This window comes from Fusarium flagelliforme, assembly GCF_020744385.1.
Source record: "Fusarium flagelliforme strain FIESC 12 MPI-CAGE-AA-0113 chromosome Unknown B0J16scaffold_3, whole genome shotgun sequence".
In the NCBI taxonomy this organism is placed as follows: Eukaryota; Fungi; Ascomycota; class Sordariomycetes; order Hypocreales; family Nectriaceae; genus Fusarium; species Fusarium flagelliforme.
Window position 1 is genome coordinate 4413627 of NW_025763505.1, and position 21111 is coordinate 4434737.

Consider the following 21111-nt stretch of genomic DNA (forward strand, 5'->3'; position numbering starts at 1 on the left):
ACGAGTGGAGACTTAGAAGACGCTCACCGAGGTGAATGTGAAGAATGGTGGGGTGATAAGCTAGCGCGTCCAGATAAGGATCCACTCTTGAGTGCTCACCTTGATTTTTTCTTTCCTGCAGCGCTAGTCAGGGTCTTTTACAACGAGAATGAGGCGCCCGGGCCTAAAACTTTCTTGTTCCATCATAACTTTTTTGCGCCAGACAATCGCATTCAAGCTTTTCACTTTTACACTTTTTCTTGTCTGAATCCTCGTTGCTTTCTTTATAAGAAACCATTCAACATTTATCGGAACTATCTTCTTAACATATAATATATACAAAGTAACACCAGAATGTCGGGTTTCCAGATCCCAGGCCTCGGCCAGGCCAAACCCAACGAGACTCTACCGCCTCTCCCTACCCCCGATATGCTTGCAGCTGCCGCGAGTATTCAAGATACTGAGATTCCCGACGCTGCTCCCACCGATACACAGATTGAACCAGCGCCCGCTACTACAGAGGCCCAGCCTGCGGAGGCTCAGACAGCGCCAGCTGCGGATTCCGATGCAATGGCCATTGACCGACCCGAAAGCCCTCCTTCCCTTACTGGCGCTCTGGAGGCTGCGCTTGGAGGGTTAGCTCCCGCCCAGCCTGCGCAAACAGTCCAAACAGCTCCTGCTGCGAACACCGAGGCCGTCCCTCTCCAAAACGACCAAGGCGACAACCCAGAATGGGAGGTTGACTCCTCTCCGTATGAGTCTTCTTCGGAATCAAGCAGCTCAGACTCCTCTGATGAAGATTCTGATAACGAAGGATATGAGCTTCTGGGCGTTGAAGAGACCGCGCGACTGCTTATGCAGGCTGAGGGAGGATCCGACGATGAAGGCGACCGAGGCGCGAAGGGTACTAGCGCTGCCCAACTCCGAACCAAGAACGAAATGCCTGAAGAGGTCATTCCCAAGCCCGAGGTCACAATTACACCCGAGATGAAGATTGAGGAGCTGGGAGCTATCGAGCACATCGTCGATAATATCATGCTGATAAAGGCTTTCACGCCTGGAGAGTACCAAGTTCTCGACTCAGGTTCTGTGCTCTGCACAGCTGAGCGAGTTGTCATAGGTGCCATTGCCGACTTAATAGGAAAGGTGCTGCAACCCATGTACACTGTTCGCTTCACAACAGACCAGGATATCAAAGATCTCGGTCTCGAAGTTGGTCAGACAGTATACTACCCTGCCGAGCATGCCACATTTGTCTTTACCGAGCCATTGAAGAACATGAAGGGCTCAGACGCCAGTAACCTTCACGACGAGGAGGTTGGCGACGATGAGATGGAGTTCTCCGATGATGAAAAGGAAGCAGAGTACAAGAAGGCTCTCAAGCAGAAAAAGAAGGATAAGTGGAAGAAGGGCACCACCAAGGGAGAGCCTCATCCATTGCGACAGGAATCGCGACCGGACGGCGGTTTGAACTATGACGATGACGAAGATGGTCCCTATAAGCCCCTCGCACGTCCCCCTGGGTATGGCAGCGGCCCTTCCACAACCGAGACATATGAACCCCCATCGGGTAGAAGTTTCCAGCGAGGAGGACGCCGAGGAGGGGACTCAAGAGGCCGCGGAGGTCGTGGACGTGGCGCCGGACGGGGTGGACGAGGAGGTTTCAACCAGCCCAGAGACGGATACTCGTTGCCTCAGGGAGGCCAACAGCCTGCTCAGCAAGCGGCTCCTCCTACAGCATGGCCAGGTGCCCAACCTCCCGCCCAAGGCGCGGCCCCAGCTATACCCAACTTTGGCTTCCAACTCCCAGGCTGGCCCCAGCCTCCTCCCGCTCAGGGTAACGCTGGAGCTGTTCCCCCACCACCTCCCGGGTGGCCGACCGCTCAGGGTCAGCAAGGCGCGAACAATGGAGGCTATGTCAACCCTGCTTTCTTTGCTGCATTGATGTCTACTATGCAACAACAGCAACAGAATGGTCAGTCACCTTGGGGGCAACAACCCCCCAACAATGGAAACGGTCAGGGCCAGTAGAAGTGTTCAAATAATTATTATCCATAAAGGGCATTGTTGGCGCTGAGGGAATGGCTTTACTAGGTATAGACAAAAGGGCATGTTAACCAATATCAATCATACAGCGTAATCTCTTCTGATATCACAAGTGAAACGTTTTACTGAGTTCAAATAATAGTCTTATTCAACAGTGATATGCGTATATGCTCATGTATAATCCGTCGCTCATGACAAAGAAGTTCAGGCAACCCGTTTCCAAGAAATCGGCTGTCGGCTGAATGCAATTACAACAACCGTCTACAGGTCACTCCACTTCTCCTCAGACTTGCCATCAAATTCATAGAAGCCCAGCTCGTAAACGAGACCGAGGGTCATCTTGGCATGCTGAAGCATGTGGTCAAAGGACAGGTACTTGATGCTGTCGTCGGTGCCGTGAATGTGAGGGTCGGAGTACTCGAATGCGGACTCGATTACGAAAGCCGAGGGGTAGCCAGCCTTAGAGGCGGAAGCGTGGTCGGAGCAGGCGTAACCGCACTTGGTCTCGACCCAAGGAATATCGCAGTACTAGGAAATGATCAGTATAAAGTTTAGATCAAAGTTTGAGTTAAAACTTACCTCCTCAACAACAGTCTTGATGAACTTAGTCAAGCCAGAGTCGACAAAATCAGTAATGACACCAACGCTCTCGGGCTGACCGGCGTCGATGGTCTTCTGGATATAGCCAGTCATGTCCTGCTGAAGCATAGCCTTGACATCGCGACCAGTCGCCTCATATTGCTGGAAGATAGCTTGGCTTCCGAGCAAGCCACCCTCCTCAGCTGAGTACCAGTGGAACTCAATTGTGTTAGGAGCCTTGCCCTTAACAACGTCCTTAGAGTTGAGGAGAGCGCGGAACACCTCCATGATAGTGACTGAGCCACTGCCATCGTCGTCGGCGCCAGGAGCGGCGAGGATGGAAGGAAGGAAAAGGTTGATGGAATCCTGGTGAGCACCGATGATAACAGTGCTGTTGGATTGACCAGGAATTGTCGCAATGACGGAGTGTTGCTTCCATGTGTGAGGGAAGCTCTGGGCGACAACGGTATCCTCGGCGCCAGCGTCCTTAATGATCTGGTTGACCTTCTCAAGAACCCAGTCGGAAGACTGTAGGCCGTAATCGGACTTGAAGTATCGGGTGTGGAAGCTGGTCAACTTCTCAAGGTTGGCCTGCATGTTCTTCTTCTCGAGCTTCTTGGAGAGCTTTTTGACCTCGTCTTGCTTGTCGCACTTCTCGGGGAACGTGACGGTGCTCTCAGCGTTAAGATTTCTGGAGCCGAGCGTAGTCGTCTCGGTGATGTCCATGAAGTTCTTGCCATTCTTCAAGGCTGTTAGTAGACCGTTCGATGCGTAATCTGAATAGTATTGATGAGACTTACACGGCGCATCTCCCACTTGTCCTCCTCGGTGACCCATTGTGTCTTGCCAGGAGCAGTCTCGATGAGGAACAGCTCTTCAGGCTCGAGAACGACGTTGCTGGCCTCGTTGATTTCGATGAAGCGAGCCGACACGGCAGGCAGACAAGCCGCCAGAAGAGAAGCCTGAGAGAACTTCATAGTGAATGTATAACTGATGACTTCTCAAGTATGATGAATGATGAAAGAAAGAAGATGTTGGGGAAAGGTAGGACAAATGACGCGCGGAAGAGTGTGGACGTGGGCGGGAGATAAGATCCGCGGCAGGTACAGCCATGACGATCACGTAAGGTAGATGCTTGCCGTTTTGGGATGATGGCGGTCATGGATTGGTCGTGTGACTGCCCCGGAAGTCTTTAAGTGGATACCCGGTTGCCATGAGGCATGAGCTGTACCTTGCTTTGTTATCAGTCAATGCGCATGAAGACGATCAATGGCTGCATATGATTCATATCGAGTGTAATGTTTGTACAATTGCTCAGAATTTGCAGTTGTTATCAAGCAGAAAGAACTTCACTTAGTGTTTCGCCTAACTATGTTGCTTTCCTCTGCTGAATCCAGTTGCTGCCTATCTCTTATTACCTTGGCAGATCACCGTTAGCGTTAGTTCGTCCGTTACACTATCTACCTATCATGAGACCCTGGGGGCTGGGGTGGCTTCAAGCTTCCCCGGACTTTGAACCCAAACACCACTCCAGCAAAACGCTTTCAATAGATGATTGTTTAAATCACTCACCAACTACACAAACTCTTTTTTACTTATAATTCATATATAGAAAACTCCGGCAGATAGTTTATGCTTGGCATACAACTCATGCAACACCTAGTCCTGTCGACTCATGGGTTGTCATGGTTTCTCATAGTCGGTGTACCTTACAGCGAAGCATGTCACCGCTGCGATAGCGATCAAAGCGCTCCATATTGATTCCTAGAGCCGAAGGGAAAACAGATACCTGAGGCTTCTTGTTTCTTAGATTCTGCTCTACAGATGTTTAAATGAGTTAGACTATGAGATCTTATGTGAACGGATGAAAAACATAGTGCTGCCCGGCTTGAGTCGGCATTGGCTAGAGTAAAGCTGCTTGAAATTCAAGCTCTTGAGCCGTATTACTCTAAAGCTTTAGATTTACTCTGCGCAGGTGAATTATTTTCTTGGAAATCCATAAAATAATAAGGCTGTTTGGAAGACCTGAAATTCAACTAAGGGAAACTGCTTTGTATGATCAAAGACTTTGTCAGAACCATAGATGTTGGTAGAGCCCTTTGGTGAACGAACAGCCTTTGTTATAGAATAGTTGTTCTTATGAACATATCACAATTCTTTGAAGATGAGAACATTCTTGCTTTCAGGAAATGCTTTGTCTGTTATATACATAGTGACAGAAAGTGCAACAAGTAATCTTTGTTAAACAGAACAACACTCTGTCGTTGTTCAGAAGCAGACTCAGAACACCATGGCTCAACTACTTGATAGAATCTATATAATGAAAGACACAACCTTTCAGATTCATGGATTCAGATAATTCATAACCATAGCAAGTAAGCATTTACAGCATTTACAGCATAATCGATCTATTCTCTCGATCTATTCTCACAACTAACTATTCACAACAATCAACAATATGGCACCTCGCAAATCTAAGCCTACCCCCAATGCCTCTAAGCCTGCGCGCCAGACCCGTGCCAGCTCAAGGGCCAACAACACTCCTCTGATGCAAGGTCTTGACAGTCAAGGACAGGCCCAAGATCCTGCTCCCTCAAAGCCTGCGCGTCAAACCCGTGCCAGATCAAAGGCCAACAATACTGCCCAAGATCCTGCTCCTGCTCCTGCTCCCTCAAAGCCTGCGCGCCAAACCCGTGCCAGCTCAAAAGTCAACAACACTCCTCTAATGCAAGGTCTTGACAGTCAAGGACAGGCTCAAGATCCCCCTATTGCAGATCCTGCCCCTGCTCCTGCTCCTGCTCCTCAGCCAAATGAGCCCGTCGCCTCTGCCACCCGCAGACCCAGACCTGTCCCTGAAGGGCCTCTGCGCCAAACCCGTGCCCGCTCAAAGCTCAACAACGCCCCTCCTCTGATGAAAGGCCTCGACGATCGTGGAGAGGCCCGGGATCCCCTCAGCGCAGATCCCGCTCCTCTTCCATTTGACGACGTCCTCGAGAGGCTAGGCCGTGGTCGGAATTCGGCGTCGAAGAAGGCAAATGACAAGAGAAGGAGGGCGCAGAAGGTCGCTATCCGAACACCTTCGCGAACCCCTTCGCCGGTGCCTGCGTCGGCGCCTGCGTATGTGCCTGGATCTGTGCCTATCTCGGTGCCTGAGTTAGTTGCAGAGGCTCCGGCATCGCCAGATCACGATTGGCCAACAGTTGATAGGCCGATACCACCAGGAAGCCGTGGTATCTGGTTTGGCTATAGTGGGCAGCGTCCAGCGAGACCGGCCGTAGCCAACAACGAAGGCGATGCTCAAGGTACGTCAGCTGGTGATGATCCAAACCAAGATACAAATGTCACAGACAGCGATTCATCAGACGACATGGAAGATATTCCTGCAAGGCCCAAAATCAAAATTCCTGCAAGGATCAGCCGTAACCGTGTTGTGGAAGAGGAGGAGGACTCCGATCTATCAGATCTCCCTGGGACTCCTGAAACTCCTAGTCATTTTGGTTCTCCTGGTTCAGACGCTTCTGGACAATCCCCTAATGACGGCGGCATGAACATTTCCTTTGATTTCGAGGAGCGGGAAGAGACCGCTGGCTCTCCTGAACCTCCCAGTCGTCTTGGCTCTCCTGGTTCTCCTGGTTCTCCTGGTTCTCCTGGTTCTCCTGGTTCTCCTGGTTCAGACGCTTCCGGTCAACCCCCTAATGACGACGGCATGATCATTTCCTTTGACTTCGAGGAGCGGGAAGGGTCCCCTGATTCTCTCAGTACTATTGAAATAGAGATTGAAGAAGAGATTGACGAAGAGATTGACGAAGAAGACAGACCTGGTCCATCTGACTCTAATGGTTTTGACCTTGACGGTTCAGCCATCCAGGGAGGCGCCCGTGGTCATGATGCCCTCGCAGATGAACCCCGAGATTTCCCTACTTCGAACGGCAGCTCTCCGAATTCCATTCCCGATCCCTATAGGAGAGGTTCAACCTTCACACCCATCAACGCTCACTTGATTTCCCGTCCTCCGGCAGGACACAGTGTACCTCCAGATGGTACTTCGCTCTTTATCCAAAGTCCAATTGCACCGATTGCTCCCATGGGTTTAACATCTCAATCTCCGTCGGTGAATGCTTCTGTCGTTTTGATGGAGAGCGATCCGGACGACGACGGCCCAGACGATGATGACGACCCGGACGACGATGATGGTCCTGGCGATGACGACGGTCCTGACGACAATTCATCTGCCTCAACAAGTTCCGCTTCCCCTCGGAGTGAAGAGGATGACGATGAGATGGACCGGACTGCCGACACATCGCTGAACGTCCCCCATAACTGCTCAAATGGTTCTGTCAAGAGACGCAGAGATAGCGATGATGAGGATGATGGTGCTGCTCCCCCTGCAAAGCGTCAGATGTCGGAATCGGCAACCCCAAGCCCTTATAAGAAAGCAACTCAAAGTACTGGACCCCATGACTCTTCATATTCGTCTTCCAAGTCTCACAATTCCGGTGACGACGATTCCAATGATGATTGGGCAAGGAAGTTGGGTTTGTTGCAATCCAGGAGGTCGTCCTCGGGCAGTCTCAGCCCATTGATCAAGCCCACCATTGACCCGTACGTCAAGTATCCAACCGCTTTGAATAACTTCCACTAACTCTTCTAGGGAAATGCCCGGTCTTTACGGCTCTGCTCTCAGGCCCCGTCTACACATTTCTTGGTACGAGCAGTTCCACACCTGTGGTTATGACTGCCCAAAGGTGCATCCTTGTAAACACAATCCCGGAAGGCCATGCCACCAATGCCACTCCCAGTGGCATGAAGACTGGGCTCTGTACTTCAAGTGTCAGGAGATTCTGGATGAAGCAGCTACAGACCCATTGACATCAATGAGAGAGGCGGGGCTTGAAACGCATCCTGACTTTAAGAAATATTTCGAGCCGGAGGCAGAACCGTGCTACTTTCAGGCACCGCAGTTGGATCATCCTGTTGGCAACAGTATTCGAGTCCATCCTACGCGCATGGCCAAGTATAAGCTGGATCTCATGAAGGCAAAGATGGCTGGTGAGGCAGAAGAAGCTGCTTAATTGTTTTGGCGATTCATGGAGTTTGGCGATAGATTTTCTTTTGGCAATTGTTAGACAGTGTTTATAGAAATGGTAGAGAAAAATGTCCGACTTACACGTCGTTTCTTCGAATTGCGCCATATATGCTTCACTCCTTTTCGTAATCTCGTAATCTGAAATTTGCTCATGACCTCCATTGGAGAGGCGCTCATAGTCCCATATCCTCATCACTTTGATCATCCGACTCTTGACCGCCACCTTCCTCCTCCTCTTCTCTTCTTGTTGTTTCCGTGCTTGCGCCAAGTTTCCTAACACCTTCGACTACACCAATAACGAATCCTCTGCTCTCTGCAAGCTCCATAGCTCCAACTCCTCGTAAACTCATAACACCGTCGACTCCGCCCTCGAGCTGAGCCGTACTGGATCGCATCTTGGCAGCTCTCACTTCTTGTAAGTCTCGTAGTAGGGACCGCACTTCTGATGAGGATGTAATGTCGTCTGCGGCATGTGCGAGAAGCATTTCGGAGACCTCGAACCAGTGGTAAGGCAGTGCTCCTGAAGGCGCATCGGATGTACAAGATGGAAGAAACGGCGGCGAAAGAACAACCTCTTCATCCATAAAGGGATTCAATCTCCGCGCATTGCCTCTGCTGTCTGCTCGTACGGGTGGTGGAGGCGGTGGTGCCCAGCCTGTACGATCGATCTGTGTTTCGTGGTGGACGATATCGCGTAACGAGTCGGGGTGAAGCCATGGAGGAGGAACAATATTGGCACGCCGTTGTTTCTTTAAAAGAATCGCAAGCCATAGCGGCAAGTTACTTCGGTACGGTGGTCGGAGTGTTGGAGTTGTGCCCTGTGTAACAGGTCAGCGTCGAGCTTGTTGGACGCGACAAGGAGGACGCGCTCACCGTTAGAAGCTCGATACTTTCAAGCCGTTGACGAGGAACTACAGTAACAAGCTCCATTTCACATAAAAAGGAGACCTCAGATGGGGTCATCCCCGAGGGTAGTGGTAGAGCCATGTCTTTGTGGTTTGGATCTTGGTTCCCTAGTTGTAAGATATAAATTGGAGGTTTTCATACTGATTCAGTGCCCCTCATTGCTAGAGCTACAGCATGGATCGGATGTTAGTGCCAACCCCACCACTCAAGAGCTCTCCATGAATTCAATTGAAAGATGCCATACTGGTCAACATTCTGTTATTCCAATTATTTACATTCTTCCTCTGGCTAATATATAAATAAAACCCAATTGCTACAGTTCCAGCTGTGCCATTACTCAAAGTTGGTGCGTATATGTACATCAACTTCAATGCAACTGCCGTGTACTAAGTCCGATGGAGACCCAGACCTAGTACGAAGCAAGGCAACAAAAAACAAGTATATCCTATTTAGTAATAGTGATGCTTGCTTGAATATCTATAACATGTATGGATCGACTGGGACAGCTTGGCAATCGGTAAGACTCATTCGGCGAACCAGTTCAGCCTGTTCAGGGTAGCTCCCGGCCCACCAACGTGGGGGACTATCATTGAAGGGCGTGATCATCATGTAAACCATGAAGTATAAGTTATTAGCTCAAACATTGGGTATTTCTCCTTTCTCCAACAATACAACCCTGAAGACCACAGTACAAAGAGACCCGAATTACTGCAGCAGAGTTACATTTCATCATGGCATCCCAGGACAACCTCCCTTCTGTTACCTCCCCATCTCTCATCCTCACCAACCCCACTGCCTCGGAACGAGAGCGCATATGGAAGGGCACTCATCCTCAATGGGGAGCAGCCCTCAAACTGGAGGATTATATCGCCCGAGAATATGATAACATGAAGACATCCCTTGCTCAAGATGGTGGATTGACAAGCTGGATGTTAACAGATGGAAGTCTGAAGCCTGACGAAAGACCTATTCTCTCATCTTGCGAGACTTACAAGAAGAGAGCTCTTGTCGCTGATCGTGAGAATAAATCCGGAGCAAGAGATGGTACTGCGCATGGCGTAGCCAGTGTCTTCACGTTCCCCGAGTATCGAAAGAGGGGATATGCCAGGAAGATGATGTCCCTCCTTGCGGAAGAGCTTCGAAGCAGACAACAGAAGAACGAAGGAGATGCCGATTTCTCAGTTTTATGGTCAGATGTCGGCCCCGACTTCTACGGAGCTATTGGATGGAAGGCTTTCAGAAGCACCTACCTAGAATTTCCTGTCAAGGACGCCGTACCCCCAGCCGACCCAGCTGTCAAGCCCCTCACTATGGACGACATCCCCGAACTCGCAGCTAGAGACGAGGAGATTGTCCGTAATAAGGTTGCTTCATCGACTGCTCCCGCCAGTGCCGCGGTTATTCCTGACATCAACACTATTAAGTGGCACTTGAACCGCGTGGATTTCATGTGCAACCGTATCTTCTCTCGCACTCCTTCTATTCGAGGTGCCTTGTACACCCCGCCTGGAGCTCCCAACTCAAGAATCTGGGCTATCTGGACTTGCAGTTTCTATGGTGGACTTGACGAGCCCGAGAAGAATGTTGTCCGTATTCTTCGATTGGCAATCGAAGATGAGAGCATTTCAGATGAGACCCTAGCTAAGGGCATTGAAGCTATTGCCGGTTTTGTCCAGAAAGAGACTAAGGAGTGGCTGTGCTCTAAAGTAGAACTCTGGAACCCCGAGGAGCGTATCAAGAGAGTTACCGAAGGCATTGAGTCGTTGGGAGCCAAATTCGTTGTCCGAGAAAACAATAACCTCGCCAGTATGAACTGGTTCGGAAAGAGCCCCAACCAAGAGGTCGAATGGATTGTGAACGAGCGATTTGCTTGGTGTTAGATAAATTTCTAACAGACTTCATAGACAGAAAACATGATCAGCACAGAAAACTTTTAAAGAAACCGAAATTAGACCAAGGAGATCCCTTTGAATATAATCTCTACGATCTATCGTCTTTTTCTACCTTTTACAATTTCCGTGACCGGCCCCTTCCCATTTCCATTTCCATGATATAATCACATTCATATGAAGCCGTAAACAATCGCACTGGTGTATCATAAGCATGCCAGGTCAACGCCTTCCCGCTCCCTGACTTAGAAAATACATTCAACTCCTTTAGTAGCTTCGTCCGAACATGGTCCACTTGTCGGCCTTGCCCTCACACTCGGGGTTAAGACACTTGGTCTCACCAGCGACAATACCCTCGGGCTGCTCGAAGGGAACACACAGACTCTTCATTCCCATGGTAGGAAGCTTCTCGTTGTCGGGGACATCAGGCTGGTCCTCGCGAGTGGTGAGCTCCTTGATGCGGTCCTCGCACTTAGGGGCACCACAGAAGGGAATGAGCACGACGTTCTTGTCGTCCAGAGCGGGGAGAACATCCTCCCACTTGGTGATCTGGAGACGGTGCTCTCGGAAAGACTTCTCAGCCTTGTTGTACATATCACTCTGGATAGTCTCGAGGAGCTCGGGGACCTTGGTGGCGACATCGGTGATGGCGATCTCTCCCTTCTCACCAGTGTCTCGTCGGGCGGTGCTGATAACACCCTTGGCGGCGTCCTTGGGACCGAACTCGATACGCAGGGGAACACCCTTCAGCTCCCAGTCGTTGAACTTCCAGGCAGGAGTGTAACCCTCTCGCCAATCAGCTGTGACACGGATGCCAGCCTTCTTAAGAGTAGCTCGGATTTCGTCGACCTGATCCTCGTGCTTCTTCTTGTCCTCAGGGGTAGTCTTCTTGTTGATACCAACGGGGACAATGACGACCTGAGTCTTGGCAACTCGGGGAGGGAGGACCAAACCCTTGTCGTCACCGTGGATCATGACCATGACACCAATGACACGGGTAGAAAGACCCCATGAGTTTTGCCAGACATGGATGTGAGAGCCCTGCTTCTGGGGATCCTCGACAGTGATGTCAAACATCTTACTGAAGTTCTGGCCGAGGGCGTGAGAGGTAGCACCCTGGATACCACGGCCGTTGGAAGGAATGTAACCCTCAACAGTGGTGGTGTAGTAACCACCAGCAAACTTCTCGTTCTCAGTCTTGCGACCTCGGACCACGGGGACAGCAAGAAGCTTCTCGTAAACACCAGCGTAAAGCTCAAGGATCTCCAACACCTCAGCACCAGCAAGCTCCTCGGTCAAGTGAGCGGTGTGACCCTCCTGCCAGAGGAACTCTCGGGTTCGGAGGAAAGGAGTTGTCTGCTTGGCCTCCCATCGGACGACTGAGTTCCACTGGTTAAGGCGAAGGGGAAGGTCTCGGTGGCTGCGAATCCACTTGGAGTAGTAGGGGTACATGACGGCCTCGGAGGTGGGACGGACAGCAACAGGGACTTCGAGGTCCTTGTCACCACTAGGAAGTTATCAATTAGCCATAGCTCCAAAGGTGGGACAACTTTTGTATAGAAATGCTTACGCCTTGGTAACCCAAGCAAGCTCGGGGGCAAAACCTTCAACGTGGTCCTTCTCCTTCTCCAGTGACTTGGAGGACAGGAACATGGGGAAGTTAGTCTCGTCGACGCCCATCTCCTCAATGTGACCCTGGAACCACTTTCGGATCTCATTCCAAATGTGCATGGAAAGGGGACGGAGAACAAAGAAACCAGAGATCTCGGTGTAGTACTCGACCATCTCGGCCTTGAGGACGACCTCCTGGTACCATTGTGGGAAGTTCTCGGTCTTGGACACAGTGATACCAATGATCTCGTCTGCCTTCTTTCCACCGACGACGGGAAGGTTGGTCTGCTTAGCAGCCTTGGCAGCCTTATCAGCAGCATGACGAGCCTGCTTCTCGGCCTTCTTCAAGGCGCTCTTGGACTGTTCGGCGGCGCCCTCCATTTTGGTGTAGGTGTCGAGCGTTAATTGGAAGTCGTTAATAGAAAGAAATAAAAGAAGACTGGAGCTTCAAGGCAACCGAACAGTGGCTTGCGCGCCTATAAAGAATTCGAGAAGCAGAAGAGCGACGTGATCCTTGAGGGGGGAAGAAGGAGAAGATTCGGGGTGTGAGTCGAAGTAAACGTCGGTCGTGACTTGTGCCCCGCAGTCGAGGGAGAGTCAAGCGGGAAGGAGGGGCACGGCACCGCTAGAAATCTAGCCCAAAATTCAGGCCCAATGCCCTACCAGCCAATGGTTAATGTGACCGCTCAGCTGCAGGGAGGCCGATAACGCGACAGGGGGGAGTTTTGGGGTTCTTGGGGTCCGTGCGCCTTCTGTCAAATGCCCTGACCTCCAGCTACGGGTGGGCATCCGGCCTGTAACGCACAGCACAATTGAGATGGCACCGACCAGACGAGGAGCGGTAGCGCACCTTCCAGTCGGCGCCGGAACAACGAAAGCCTCCGACAAAAAAGTCCAGTCGAGGGGCACAATGGAGCTTCACAGCTTCTACGGTAGCCTGCTGGTAGAATTTCCTGACTCCATCTCTACGCCCACGTTGACGCTTCTACTTTTCCACGTCGACGTTAATAACAGCTGCAGTCATGGCTTCCATGTTTGAGCAGCCTCGAAACGGCACCCTTTTCTTGGGTGGCCAGAAGATCTCCGGATCCGATATTAGAGACCAGAACGGTATGTCTATCTTGTCCCGCCTTTTGCTACATGTTAGGGGGAAGTGGGGGAGGCATGGGCATGGTTGATGATGGCAATTCATATTAGGATTACATATGCTAACAAGTTAAAAGTTCTTGCTACACAGGCTATTGCCAATGTTGTTAAGAGTTCTTTCGGCCCTAGCGGTCTTGACAAGATGATGGTGGACGACATCGGTGTATGCAACCTAGCCTTCGTCCCGCGCTCGACCGTATCTCACATTTCACTTTAGGATGTTACTGTTACCAACGACGGTGCTACAATTCTCAGCCTCCTCGATGTCGAGCACCCCGCCGGCAAGATTCTCGTTGACCTTGCGCAACAACAAGACAAGGAGGTCGGTGACGGTACCACCTCTGTCGTTCTGATCGCTGCCGAACTGCTACGACGCGGAAACGAGCTTATGAAGAACCGGATACACCCTACCACTATCATTACTGGATACAGACTTGCCCTGCGAGAGGCTATCAAGTACTTGAACGAGAATGTTAGCATTAAGGTTGAGGACCTCGGCCGCGAATCCCTCCTGAACATTGCCAAGACATCTATGTCCAGCAAGATCATTGGAGCCGACTCAGAGTTCTTTGCCGACATGGTTGTCGATGCTATGCAGGCTGTCAAGTCTACCAACAACCGAAACGAGACCAAGTACCCCGTCAAGGCTGTCAACATCCTCAAGGCCCACGGCAAGAGCACTCTCGAGTCCGTCCTCGTTAAGGGTTACGCTTTGAACTGCACTGTTGCCTCGCAGGCTATGCCCACACGAATCCAGGACGCCAAGATTGCTGTTCTGGACATGAACCTGCAGAAGGAGCGCATGAAGCTTGGTGTTCAGATTACCGTTGACGACCCTCAACAACTTGAGCAGATCCGAGCTCGTGAGGCAGGCATGGTCCTTGACCGAGTTGAGATGATTCTCAAGGCCGGTGCCAACGTTATTCTTACAACAAAGGGTATTGACGACCTGGTTCTTAAGACCTTTGTTGAGAAGGGTGCTATGGGTGTTCGAAGATGTAAGAAGGAGGATCTCCGACGAATTGCACGAGCTACCGGCGCTACCATGCTGAGCACACTCTCTGACCTTAACGGTGATGAGAAGTTCGACCCCTCATACCTTGGATACGCCGAGGAGGTTGTTCAAGAGCGCATTTCTGACGATGAGTGCATCTTGGTCAAGGGTACTAAGGCCCACTCTTCCGCATCTTGCATTCTCCGTGGCCCCAACGACTACACCCTCGATGAGATGGAGCGATCTGTCCACGACTCTTTGTGCGCTGTGAAGCGAACTCTTGAGAGTGGCAGCATTGTCCCCGGTGGTGGTGCTGTTGAGACAGCTCTGCACATCTACCTTGAGGAGTTTGCCGGTACCGTTGGCTCCCGAGAGCAGCTTGCTATCGGAGAGTTCGCCCAGTCTCTGCTCGTTATTCCCAAGACTCTGGCTGTCAACGCCGCCAAGGACGCCGCAGAGCTTACCGCTCAGCTCCGATCAAGGCACGCCCTGTCACAGCGCATCCAGGAGGGTGATGGCAGTGAGGACGAGAAGACCATTGCACGAAAGAAGGGCTACAAGAACTACGGTCTGGATCTCGCCAAGGGCAAGGTTGTTGACGAGATCAAGATCGGTGTGTTGGAGCCCAGCATTAGCAAGGTCCGACAGCTGAAGAGTGCCGTTGAGGCCTGTATCAGCATCATGCGTATTGATACCCTGATCAAGTTGGATCCTGAGCAAAGGGAGGACGATGGACATGGTCACTAAGACAAAGACTAATGAGCTCGGACTGGATCAGGTATAGAATCAAAAGCTTGTTATGTCCGTTCATGATTGAATGTATTTTTGAGGATTGTGTGGTGAAGATATGAGTACAAGATTTTGGAGTGCATAGAAAAGTATCACTATAGGATATCCCAGTGGATGGGTTAGGGTATACCAGTAAATACTGTAGATTATGAACATTTACAATACTCATGCAATTTGTCACTGTGGTCATATAAAATCATGCCTTGCCAATATCTCGTAATTAGGCGATGTTGGTCATTTATGATGGTAAAACTTTACATCATCTGCAAGTCTTCCTTTGATGCCGTTGAAGTCCCATCCAGTGCCATAAGGATGGATATCGTGGTATTCTAGATGCCCGATGTCGGATTATGGTGTTCTCATGGTTCACATAATACTGAGCTGCCTGGTTTGAACGCAATGAAATTCAATTAGTACACCGTCTCGCACGCGAGCACGCATCTTGCACTCTCCTGCTCTACCCCTCAACCCTCTCTTTGAGCCTGTCGACTGAAATTTTTCCTAGGACGTTTTATTTTTATACAAATGGACAAAGAAGGCCACGTCTAAGAAAATAGCAAACTTGAGCCCACCCAGGGGCCTCGGTATGGGCATGCGTATGTGTTGTGGTCCTTCGTCCGCCCGCCAGTCTAATGCGCTCCCATTCTCCCTCCTCGTTTCTCCGTTATAAAAGATATACTCTTACATCGTCCGCTTAACCGATGACAAGCTTGCCCTCCTCGGGGAAATCGTACTCGGGGATCTCGAGGTTGAGAGGGGCGGGTCCCTTTCTTATTCGGCCGGAGATATCGTAGTGAGAACCGTGGCAAGGGCAGAACCAACCGCCGTAGTCACCGGCCTCACCAATGGGGACACAACCCAAGTGGGTGCAGACACCTGAGGGGTGGTTAGTATATTAATTTCGAAATGCCGTTTCAATATCGTCGAGTTCACGTACCCAACATGACGAGCCACTCAGGCTGTCTGGCACGGGCGCTGTCCTCCTCGGGGTCTCGGAGAGAAGAAATGTTGACCTTGTTGGCCTGGTCGATCTCGTCCTGGGTTCGGTGTCGGATGAAGACGGGCTTGCCTCGCCACTTGATGATAACCTGAAGAACCGTTCAGCAATGTCGTCCTGGTGTGCTAGATTATATCCCAACTCACGTTCTTGCCCTCGGGGATAGAGGCAAGGTCAACCTCAACCTTGGCCATGGCCAGAACGTCGGCAGAAGCAGACATGTTGACCAGGAACTCTGTCAATCCATCGTCAGTAACCATCAATTGACCAACCCCGATATCATGCCGGCAAGATGCAACACCAATTGCAACCCAATGGCAAGACACCGAGTCTTGAATCGGATTTCAACCCACCCTGAACAGTGCTCTTGGCACCAGCAGCACTGACGGCACCGAGGGCGCCAACCATGAAGTACGAGTAGAGCTTGTTCTTGCCCTCGCCGCCGGTAGAGACGTACTTTCCGAAGTCGGGAATCTGGGCACCCTTGGACTGTCCTTGGAACTTGAAGGGGCTGGAGTATCCAGAGGCGGACGCGCTGTCGGGGCGAACGGCGGTGGTGCTGAGGGCGCGGACGGCGGGAGCGACGGGCTTAGCAGCCGCGCGCAGGCAGAGGCGAGAAGCGGTCGCGAGGGTCGCCATCGTGAGGGATCGTGGGGTGTGGCGTTGCGAGGTGAGGTCGTCGAAGGGAAGGTTTGAGGTCTTTTCCTTGATAGTGATCGGCTGATGATGCTTTGCCGAAAGTTTTGGCTCCAAAATGTGGCCTCAGGCTGACAATTCGACTTGAGCTCGGAAATTGAAGACTCGTGATTGGTTCGGTCACTTTCGGGTGGGGCTTCCGATCTATCCCGGGTATATGGGATCCTTTTTCGCCTTGACAGCTTCCAGATTTATAAGTGCTGTAAATGTAATTATCAGTCATTCTGACGGAATACTATTTTCAATTATACATAGCGGTCACTCGCTGAGTTCTTTTATATGTTTCTGAGTCGTTATTTGCACCATACATAGGTCAATGGTCGTCTTTTCAATATCTATATGACTTAAGACTTCTGACCAATTATCTTTGACCCGTTCGTCCTTTACGTCTAACTTGTGTAGACTATGCCCAGAAGGCCAGGGTGCCGTTGAATCATCAAAACTTGAGAAGCAACAAACTAATCCAGAGCATAAGAGATAAAATATTCTAGTCACCTTATGCGAGTTTAGGCTGCCACCTAGGTTACATTTATTTTAATTTTCTAAGCCTTAGAGGATATTACCTCTGTTGCCCACCTAGTCTAACTAATGCATTCTTCTCAACTCCTCAATCAGGTTGCGCATATCTTCGACGCTGGGCCCGAGCCCTTCACAAACCAGCTCCTGCTTCCCTTCGTCCATATCTAGGAACCTCTCAATCATCTCTCCGTCTATGAATCGGAAAGGGCCTTCACTCTCCCTGTTGTCATTGCGGAAGGAACGCCATAGCTTAAATTCGACGTTTCCTGGTACATGAATGTACTCTTCCATCCTGGACTGGAACGTCATTAGGAGATCCTGATATTGAGGCGCAATATCACCATAAAGATACAATGAGCCTTCCACCTGGTGGGTGTTAGTTAGAATTAATTCTGTGCATACAGAAGAGAAAAGATTACTTACCGTGGCGAGAAATGCTCGCGGATGTACTATACTGTTATCCGCTGCTGGAACATTGAGCTTTCGGATACGGTTGATTTGTTCCCCAATGCCTATTTCACTGGTAATCTGCAAGCGGCTGCGGTCTTGTTCTGTCGGGGCATCCACATTTTGCTGAAGAACAACCAGATTGCCCTGAGAATCGGCCTCTAGCCACCTCTCGCCCTCGATATGACATACCGCAGTGGTCCAAATGGACTCGTAGTGTCGTGCCCGCTCCTCCAGTTTCGCTTTGTTGCCATCTTGCGCTGGAACAAATTCAATCAAAGATAGTGACTGCATTAGATCACCTACACCGATCATGTTGCCTGATACGTCGAGATCAATGGGGATCGCAGATGGGCGATAAGCAGCAAGCTTCTGTAGTGAACCGGAGCTGCTTGTTTCCTGGGTGAAATTATACACCACAACCGTCTTGGAGAGTCCGGCCACAATATTGTCTTCGATCATTCCTAAGCAGCGGCAAGGACCTTTGAGGTTGTGAGAGACGATCTGGTAAACTTGACGGTTCGCGTCAACACCAAGAACCAGAATACGACCAAGAGTGTCATTTGAGTCTTCTACTACACCATCATTGATAAAACTCGTGCCGACGATAAACCTCTCAGTTGGGTTTCCACCAACGTCAGGAAGCTCAGCTCGAATGACACACTCCACAAGTTCAAGACTGCTAGAATTCTTCAACGGGAAGGGCGATCCAAGCTCCTTGAAGACTATTTCGTCAACAAGTCTAAATGAACTTGTAACAACCTCCTCGTTGTTGACCAATTCCCTTTTAATGGCGCCCACACCAAAAGCTTTAAGTCCTGGAGAGTATGCCACCCGTCTGACAGTTTCGTTGACAGGAAGTGCCTTGACGTGGGTGAGGCGTTCCCGATCGACATGGCAGATTCGGATGTGCTGATCTGTCGACAGAACAACGGAGTCAGGGAAAGCATGAGAGTTGAAAGGTGCAACAAATGTGGCATCATCGGCGGTTGTAGCTGAGAATATGATGCGACCATCAGAGCTATAGATAAGACTTGCATGCTCGGTAGTGACAAAAACATTTGACGTGCCATCTTCTTGGGGGAGTATGTGTAGGCGAGCCGGGTTGCTACCCAAAGTCACGCTTTTGCGACCAGAAACAGAAAACCCTCTGGTAGAGACGTTGAAAGTCACAACGTTGCCATCCTCCATCGCAACTAGGAGTGTTGGCCCAGACACATCAGGGGGGTGTAACTGAACAAGTGCGACATCTCGCGGGACGGTAGCACTATCTTCAGTTTGCCTCATAGACTCTCCATGCAGCGGCTTTAGTGAAGCCATATCAATCAGTGATATCTGACCGGATGACCACCAACCAACTACACCAAGATCTGGTGGATCTCGGGCGGCATGAATGCATGATATCTGATCAGCCGGCGAATCAGAGTCGCTTTGAACTTGTTGGGCATTAACAGCCAGGTTCTGTAGCAAATTCAATGAAACGAGGGAAGTTCCGTCAACTGACAGTAGGGCCCATTTGCCATTTGCTGATGCTCTTGTGATCGTTTTGCCGCTTGGGACGTCCCACTTGCTGACTGTTGTGCCGCCTTCAGGGTCGAGTAAAACGACTGAGTTGGGTGTGATTTGAAGTAGTTGTCCATTGGGAAGATTAGACGCTAGCAACGTCTCACAATCCAAGGACATGCCTTCGAAAGAGTAAATCTCTTCGATACCCCCTTCCGAGTCGAAGCTGAGAACTCTTGTCTCGGTGATAGACGATACAACCAACGTATCGACTGAGTCAGCGCCATAAGATCGAAGAGTGAATAGGCCTCTGGTTCCTTCTAATTCATCAAGAACACCTCTGTCTTCAAGACCAACACCACTTCGAATGCTCCGTAGAGTCCCGTCGCGGTATGCACCGCAGCCTGCCACGATTCTTGACTGCCCAGAAGAGAAGACATTGCCGGCCTGAGTATCACCTTCGCGATTACCCATGTCCATGATAGAAAAGTCTAGGATCGGTGCGTTGTTTGAGAAAGACTGCATCAACGTAGCCGCTCGAGTCTCGATATCGATTTGGTAGTGCTGAGAATCGCCGTGGTGAGAAGCAACAAAAAGGGTACCATCACCGAGGTAGACCAGGCTAGACGCCCTTGAAGTAATGAGAGGCGAACTTCCGGTTGTAAATGGTTCGAGGGTCATGCCTGTCACTACAACGCCGGTAGATTCTAAGTTCGTCTGAATAGTCAACAAGTCGAGTCGTCCATAATCGTCGGCCAGCAGATAGTGAGTACCATCATATTCTGCCCAGGCTACGAATATTCTTGGATCCCTCAATGCTGACGAGACGCTCCTATGCGTTAGGCCGTCGTAATAGATCAGGAGGGTCTCTCCAACGACGAGAATACCACCTAGATGTGCCTTACCACCCTCCGTATTTCGTACATGATAACGCTTTTCTTCGTCCAAGGGAACAGGAATGAGCATTGAGGCGTATGGGTCGGTGATGGCGACGTCGAACTCTCTATCTTTATGAGGATCAAACTTGGATACTGTGTTTCCTTTGTCGTCATGTGTCAACCTATATATGGCCAACCGAGCTTCTTCTTGGTCCATTTGTGTCTTGTATAAGAAGGCAATGGTTGGATGACCGGTCCGGCTGTGAGTGAAAGTACTTGCTTTCATGAAAAGCTCTGTGAGTCGGACCTGTTCAAGCAATTCCAATTTGTTGGTAGAGCCCTTGCGTATAGGGAGCCTGAAGACATTCAACACTCCTTCCCAAAGGTGCATTGCTAGGAATCGACCCGTCGGATCCACTAGACATTTGTTCTGACTTTGGGACTGGCGCATGTACGGCTCCGATTGATCAATGATTGCTTGCTCGATGGTTTCCAACTTCTTCGTTGCGTCGTTCCATATCAGGGTGAAGTACTGGAGCCTCTCGGTTCCGATGAATAATAAGTCGGTCTCAGATCCTTTGGGTCGCAATCGCTGTAGCATCGATATTGTGCCGTAGATGAGCTTCGTCTGTTGGCATACCAGCCCTTCTTCTGTGAGGCGCCATATCTCGAGTCGGTTCGCTTTGCTGTGAAACGTCAATCAGCATTTGCTCAAGGCGTCATCGAAGGAGCTCTTACGCTACAACCAAATCGTCGATATCGGCGTCAATAACGTTAGCTCGAAGCGCATGGCGAACGCTTGTCGCGCGGTGGATAGGCGCAACGTAGGCCATGGCTGATAGGTGTTTGAAGGAGAGAAAAAGAGAGAGATGGAAAGAAGTTGACGTTTGAAGTACCTAGGCAGGTAGTTTGACGAGAGCATACCTAAGAGACGAAATAATTTGGTTACCTTATGCTGGCTTAGGCTAGCTTTTAGGCGATTTTATTTCTGTAGCCTAAGCCTTAGGGGACAATTCTTCTGACACTGACACGCACCTGCCTCGAAG

At 50.4% G+C, this 21111-nt stretch overlaps 9 protein-coding genes across 9 annotated transcripts; 4 read left to right on the forward strand and 5 right to left on the reverse strand.

The window, feature by feature from the left end:
* The first annotated feature begins 198 nt into the window (after positions 1 to 198).
* Positions 199 to 2131, forward strand: B0J16DRAFT_339441 (Gar1/Naf1 RNA binding region-domain-containing protein). Its single transcript, XM_046127551.1, has one exon. The coding sequence runs from the start codon at positions 334 to 336 to the stop codon at positions 2008 to 2010; it is 1677 nt and encodes a 558-aa protein (XP_045985270.1). The 5' UTR covers positions 199 to 333; the 3' UTR covers positions 2011 to 2131.
* A 6-nt stretch (positions 2132 to 2137) lies between these two features.
* On the reverse strand, positions 2138 to 3671 carry B0J16DRAFT_339442 (uncharacterized protein). The gene is made up of 3 exons (XM_046127552.1): positions 3405 to 3671; positions 2605 to 3345; positions 2138 to 2553 (listed from the first exon to the last, which is right to left on the reverse strand). The coding sequence occupies exons 1-3, from the start codon at positions 3579 to 3581 to the stop codon at positions 2287 to 2289; spliced, it is 1185 nt and encodes a 394-aa protein (XP_045985271.1). The 5' UTR covers positions 3582 to 3671; the 3' UTR covers positions 2138 to 2286.
* Positions 3672 to 4999: 1328 nt separating this feature from the next.
* On the forward strand, positions 5000 to 7525 carry B0J16DRAFT_113203 (uncharacterized protein). The gene has a single exon (XM_046121485.1). The coding sequence runs from the start codon at positions 5063 to 5065 to the stop codon at positions 7244 to 7246; it is 2184 nt and encodes a 727-aa protein (XP_045985272.1). The 5' UTR covers positions 5000 to 5062; the 3' UTR covers positions 7247 to 7525.
* A 338-nt stretch (positions 7526 to 7863) lies between these two features.
* On the reverse strand, positions 7864 to 8677 carry B0J16DRAFT_318994 (GINS complex protein-domain-containing protein; the record flags this gene model as incomplete). The annotated part of the gene is made up of 2 exons (XM_046125487.1): positions 7864 to 8508; positions 8564 to 8677. 2 exons carry the CDS (start codon positions 8675 to 8677, stop codon positions 7864 to 7866), a joined length of 759 nt encoding a protein of 252 aa, XP_045985273.1.
* Positions 8678 to 9231: 554 nt separating this feature from the next.
* B0J16DRAFT_339445 (uncharacterized protein) lies at positions 9232 to 10557 on the forward strand. Its single transcript, XM_046127553.1, has one exon. It carries the CDS (start codon positions 9328 to 9330, stop codon positions 10474 to 10476), a length of 1149 nt encoding a protein of 382 aa, XP_045985274.1. The 5' UTR covers positions 9232 to 9327; the 3' UTR covers positions 10477 to 10557.
* Positions 10558 to 10614: 57 nt separating this feature from the next.
* On the reverse strand, positions 10615 to 12696 carry B0J16DRAFT_113236 (uncharacterized protein). Its single transcript, XM_046121486.1, has 2 exons — positions 12056 to 12696; positions 10615 to 11992 (listed from the first exon to the last, which is right to left on the reverse strand). Exons 1-2 carry the CDS (start codon positions 12475 to 12477, stop codon positions 10753 to 10755), a joined length of 1662 nt encoding a protein of 553 aa, XP_045985275.1. The 5' UTR covers positions 12478 to 12696; the 3' UTR covers positions 10615 to 10752.
* A 219-nt stretch (positions 12697 to 12915) lies between these two features.
* Positions 12916 to 15213, forward strand: B0J16DRAFT_303121 (chaperonin Cpn60/TCP-1 family). The gene is made up of 3 exons (XM_046124663.1): positions 12916 to 13206; positions 13320 to 13405; positions 13460 to 15213. The coding sequence occupies exons 1-3, from the start codon at positions 13119 to 13121 to the stop codon at positions 14981 to 14983; spliced, it is 1698 nt and encodes a 565-aa protein (XP_045985276.1). The 5' UTR covers positions 12916 to 13118; the 3' UTR covers positions 14984 to 15213.
* A 506-nt stretch (positions 15214 to 15719) lies between these two features.
* B0J16DRAFT_264370 (Rieske [2Fe-2S] iron-sulfur domain-containing protein) lies at positions 15720 to 16661 on the reverse strand (the record flags this gene model as incomplete). The annotated part of the gene is made up of 4 exons (XM_046123353.1): positions 15720 to 15901; positions 15963 to 16113; positions 16169 to 16257; positions 16376 to 16661. The coding sequence occupies 4 exons, from the start codon at positions 16659 to 16661 to the stop codon at positions 15720 to 15722; spliced, it is 708 nt and encodes a 235-aa protein (XP_045985277.1).
* Positions 16662 to 16936: 275 nt separating this feature from the next.
* On the reverse strand, positions 16937 to 21035 carry B0J16DRAFT_339450 (mono-functional DNA-alkylating methyl methanesulfonate N-term-domain-containing protein). Its single transcript, XM_046127554.1, has 3 exons — positions 20804 to 21035; positions 17661 to 20751; positions 16937 to 17603 (listed from the first exon to the last, which is right to left on the reverse strand). Exons 1-3 carry the CDS (start codon positions 20896 to 20898, stop codon positions 17304 to 17306), a joined length of 3486 nt encoding a protein of 1161 aa, XP_045985278.1. The 5' UTR covers positions 20899 to 21035; the 3' UTR covers positions 16937 to 17303.
* Positions 21036 to 21111: the final 76 nt, after the last annotated feature.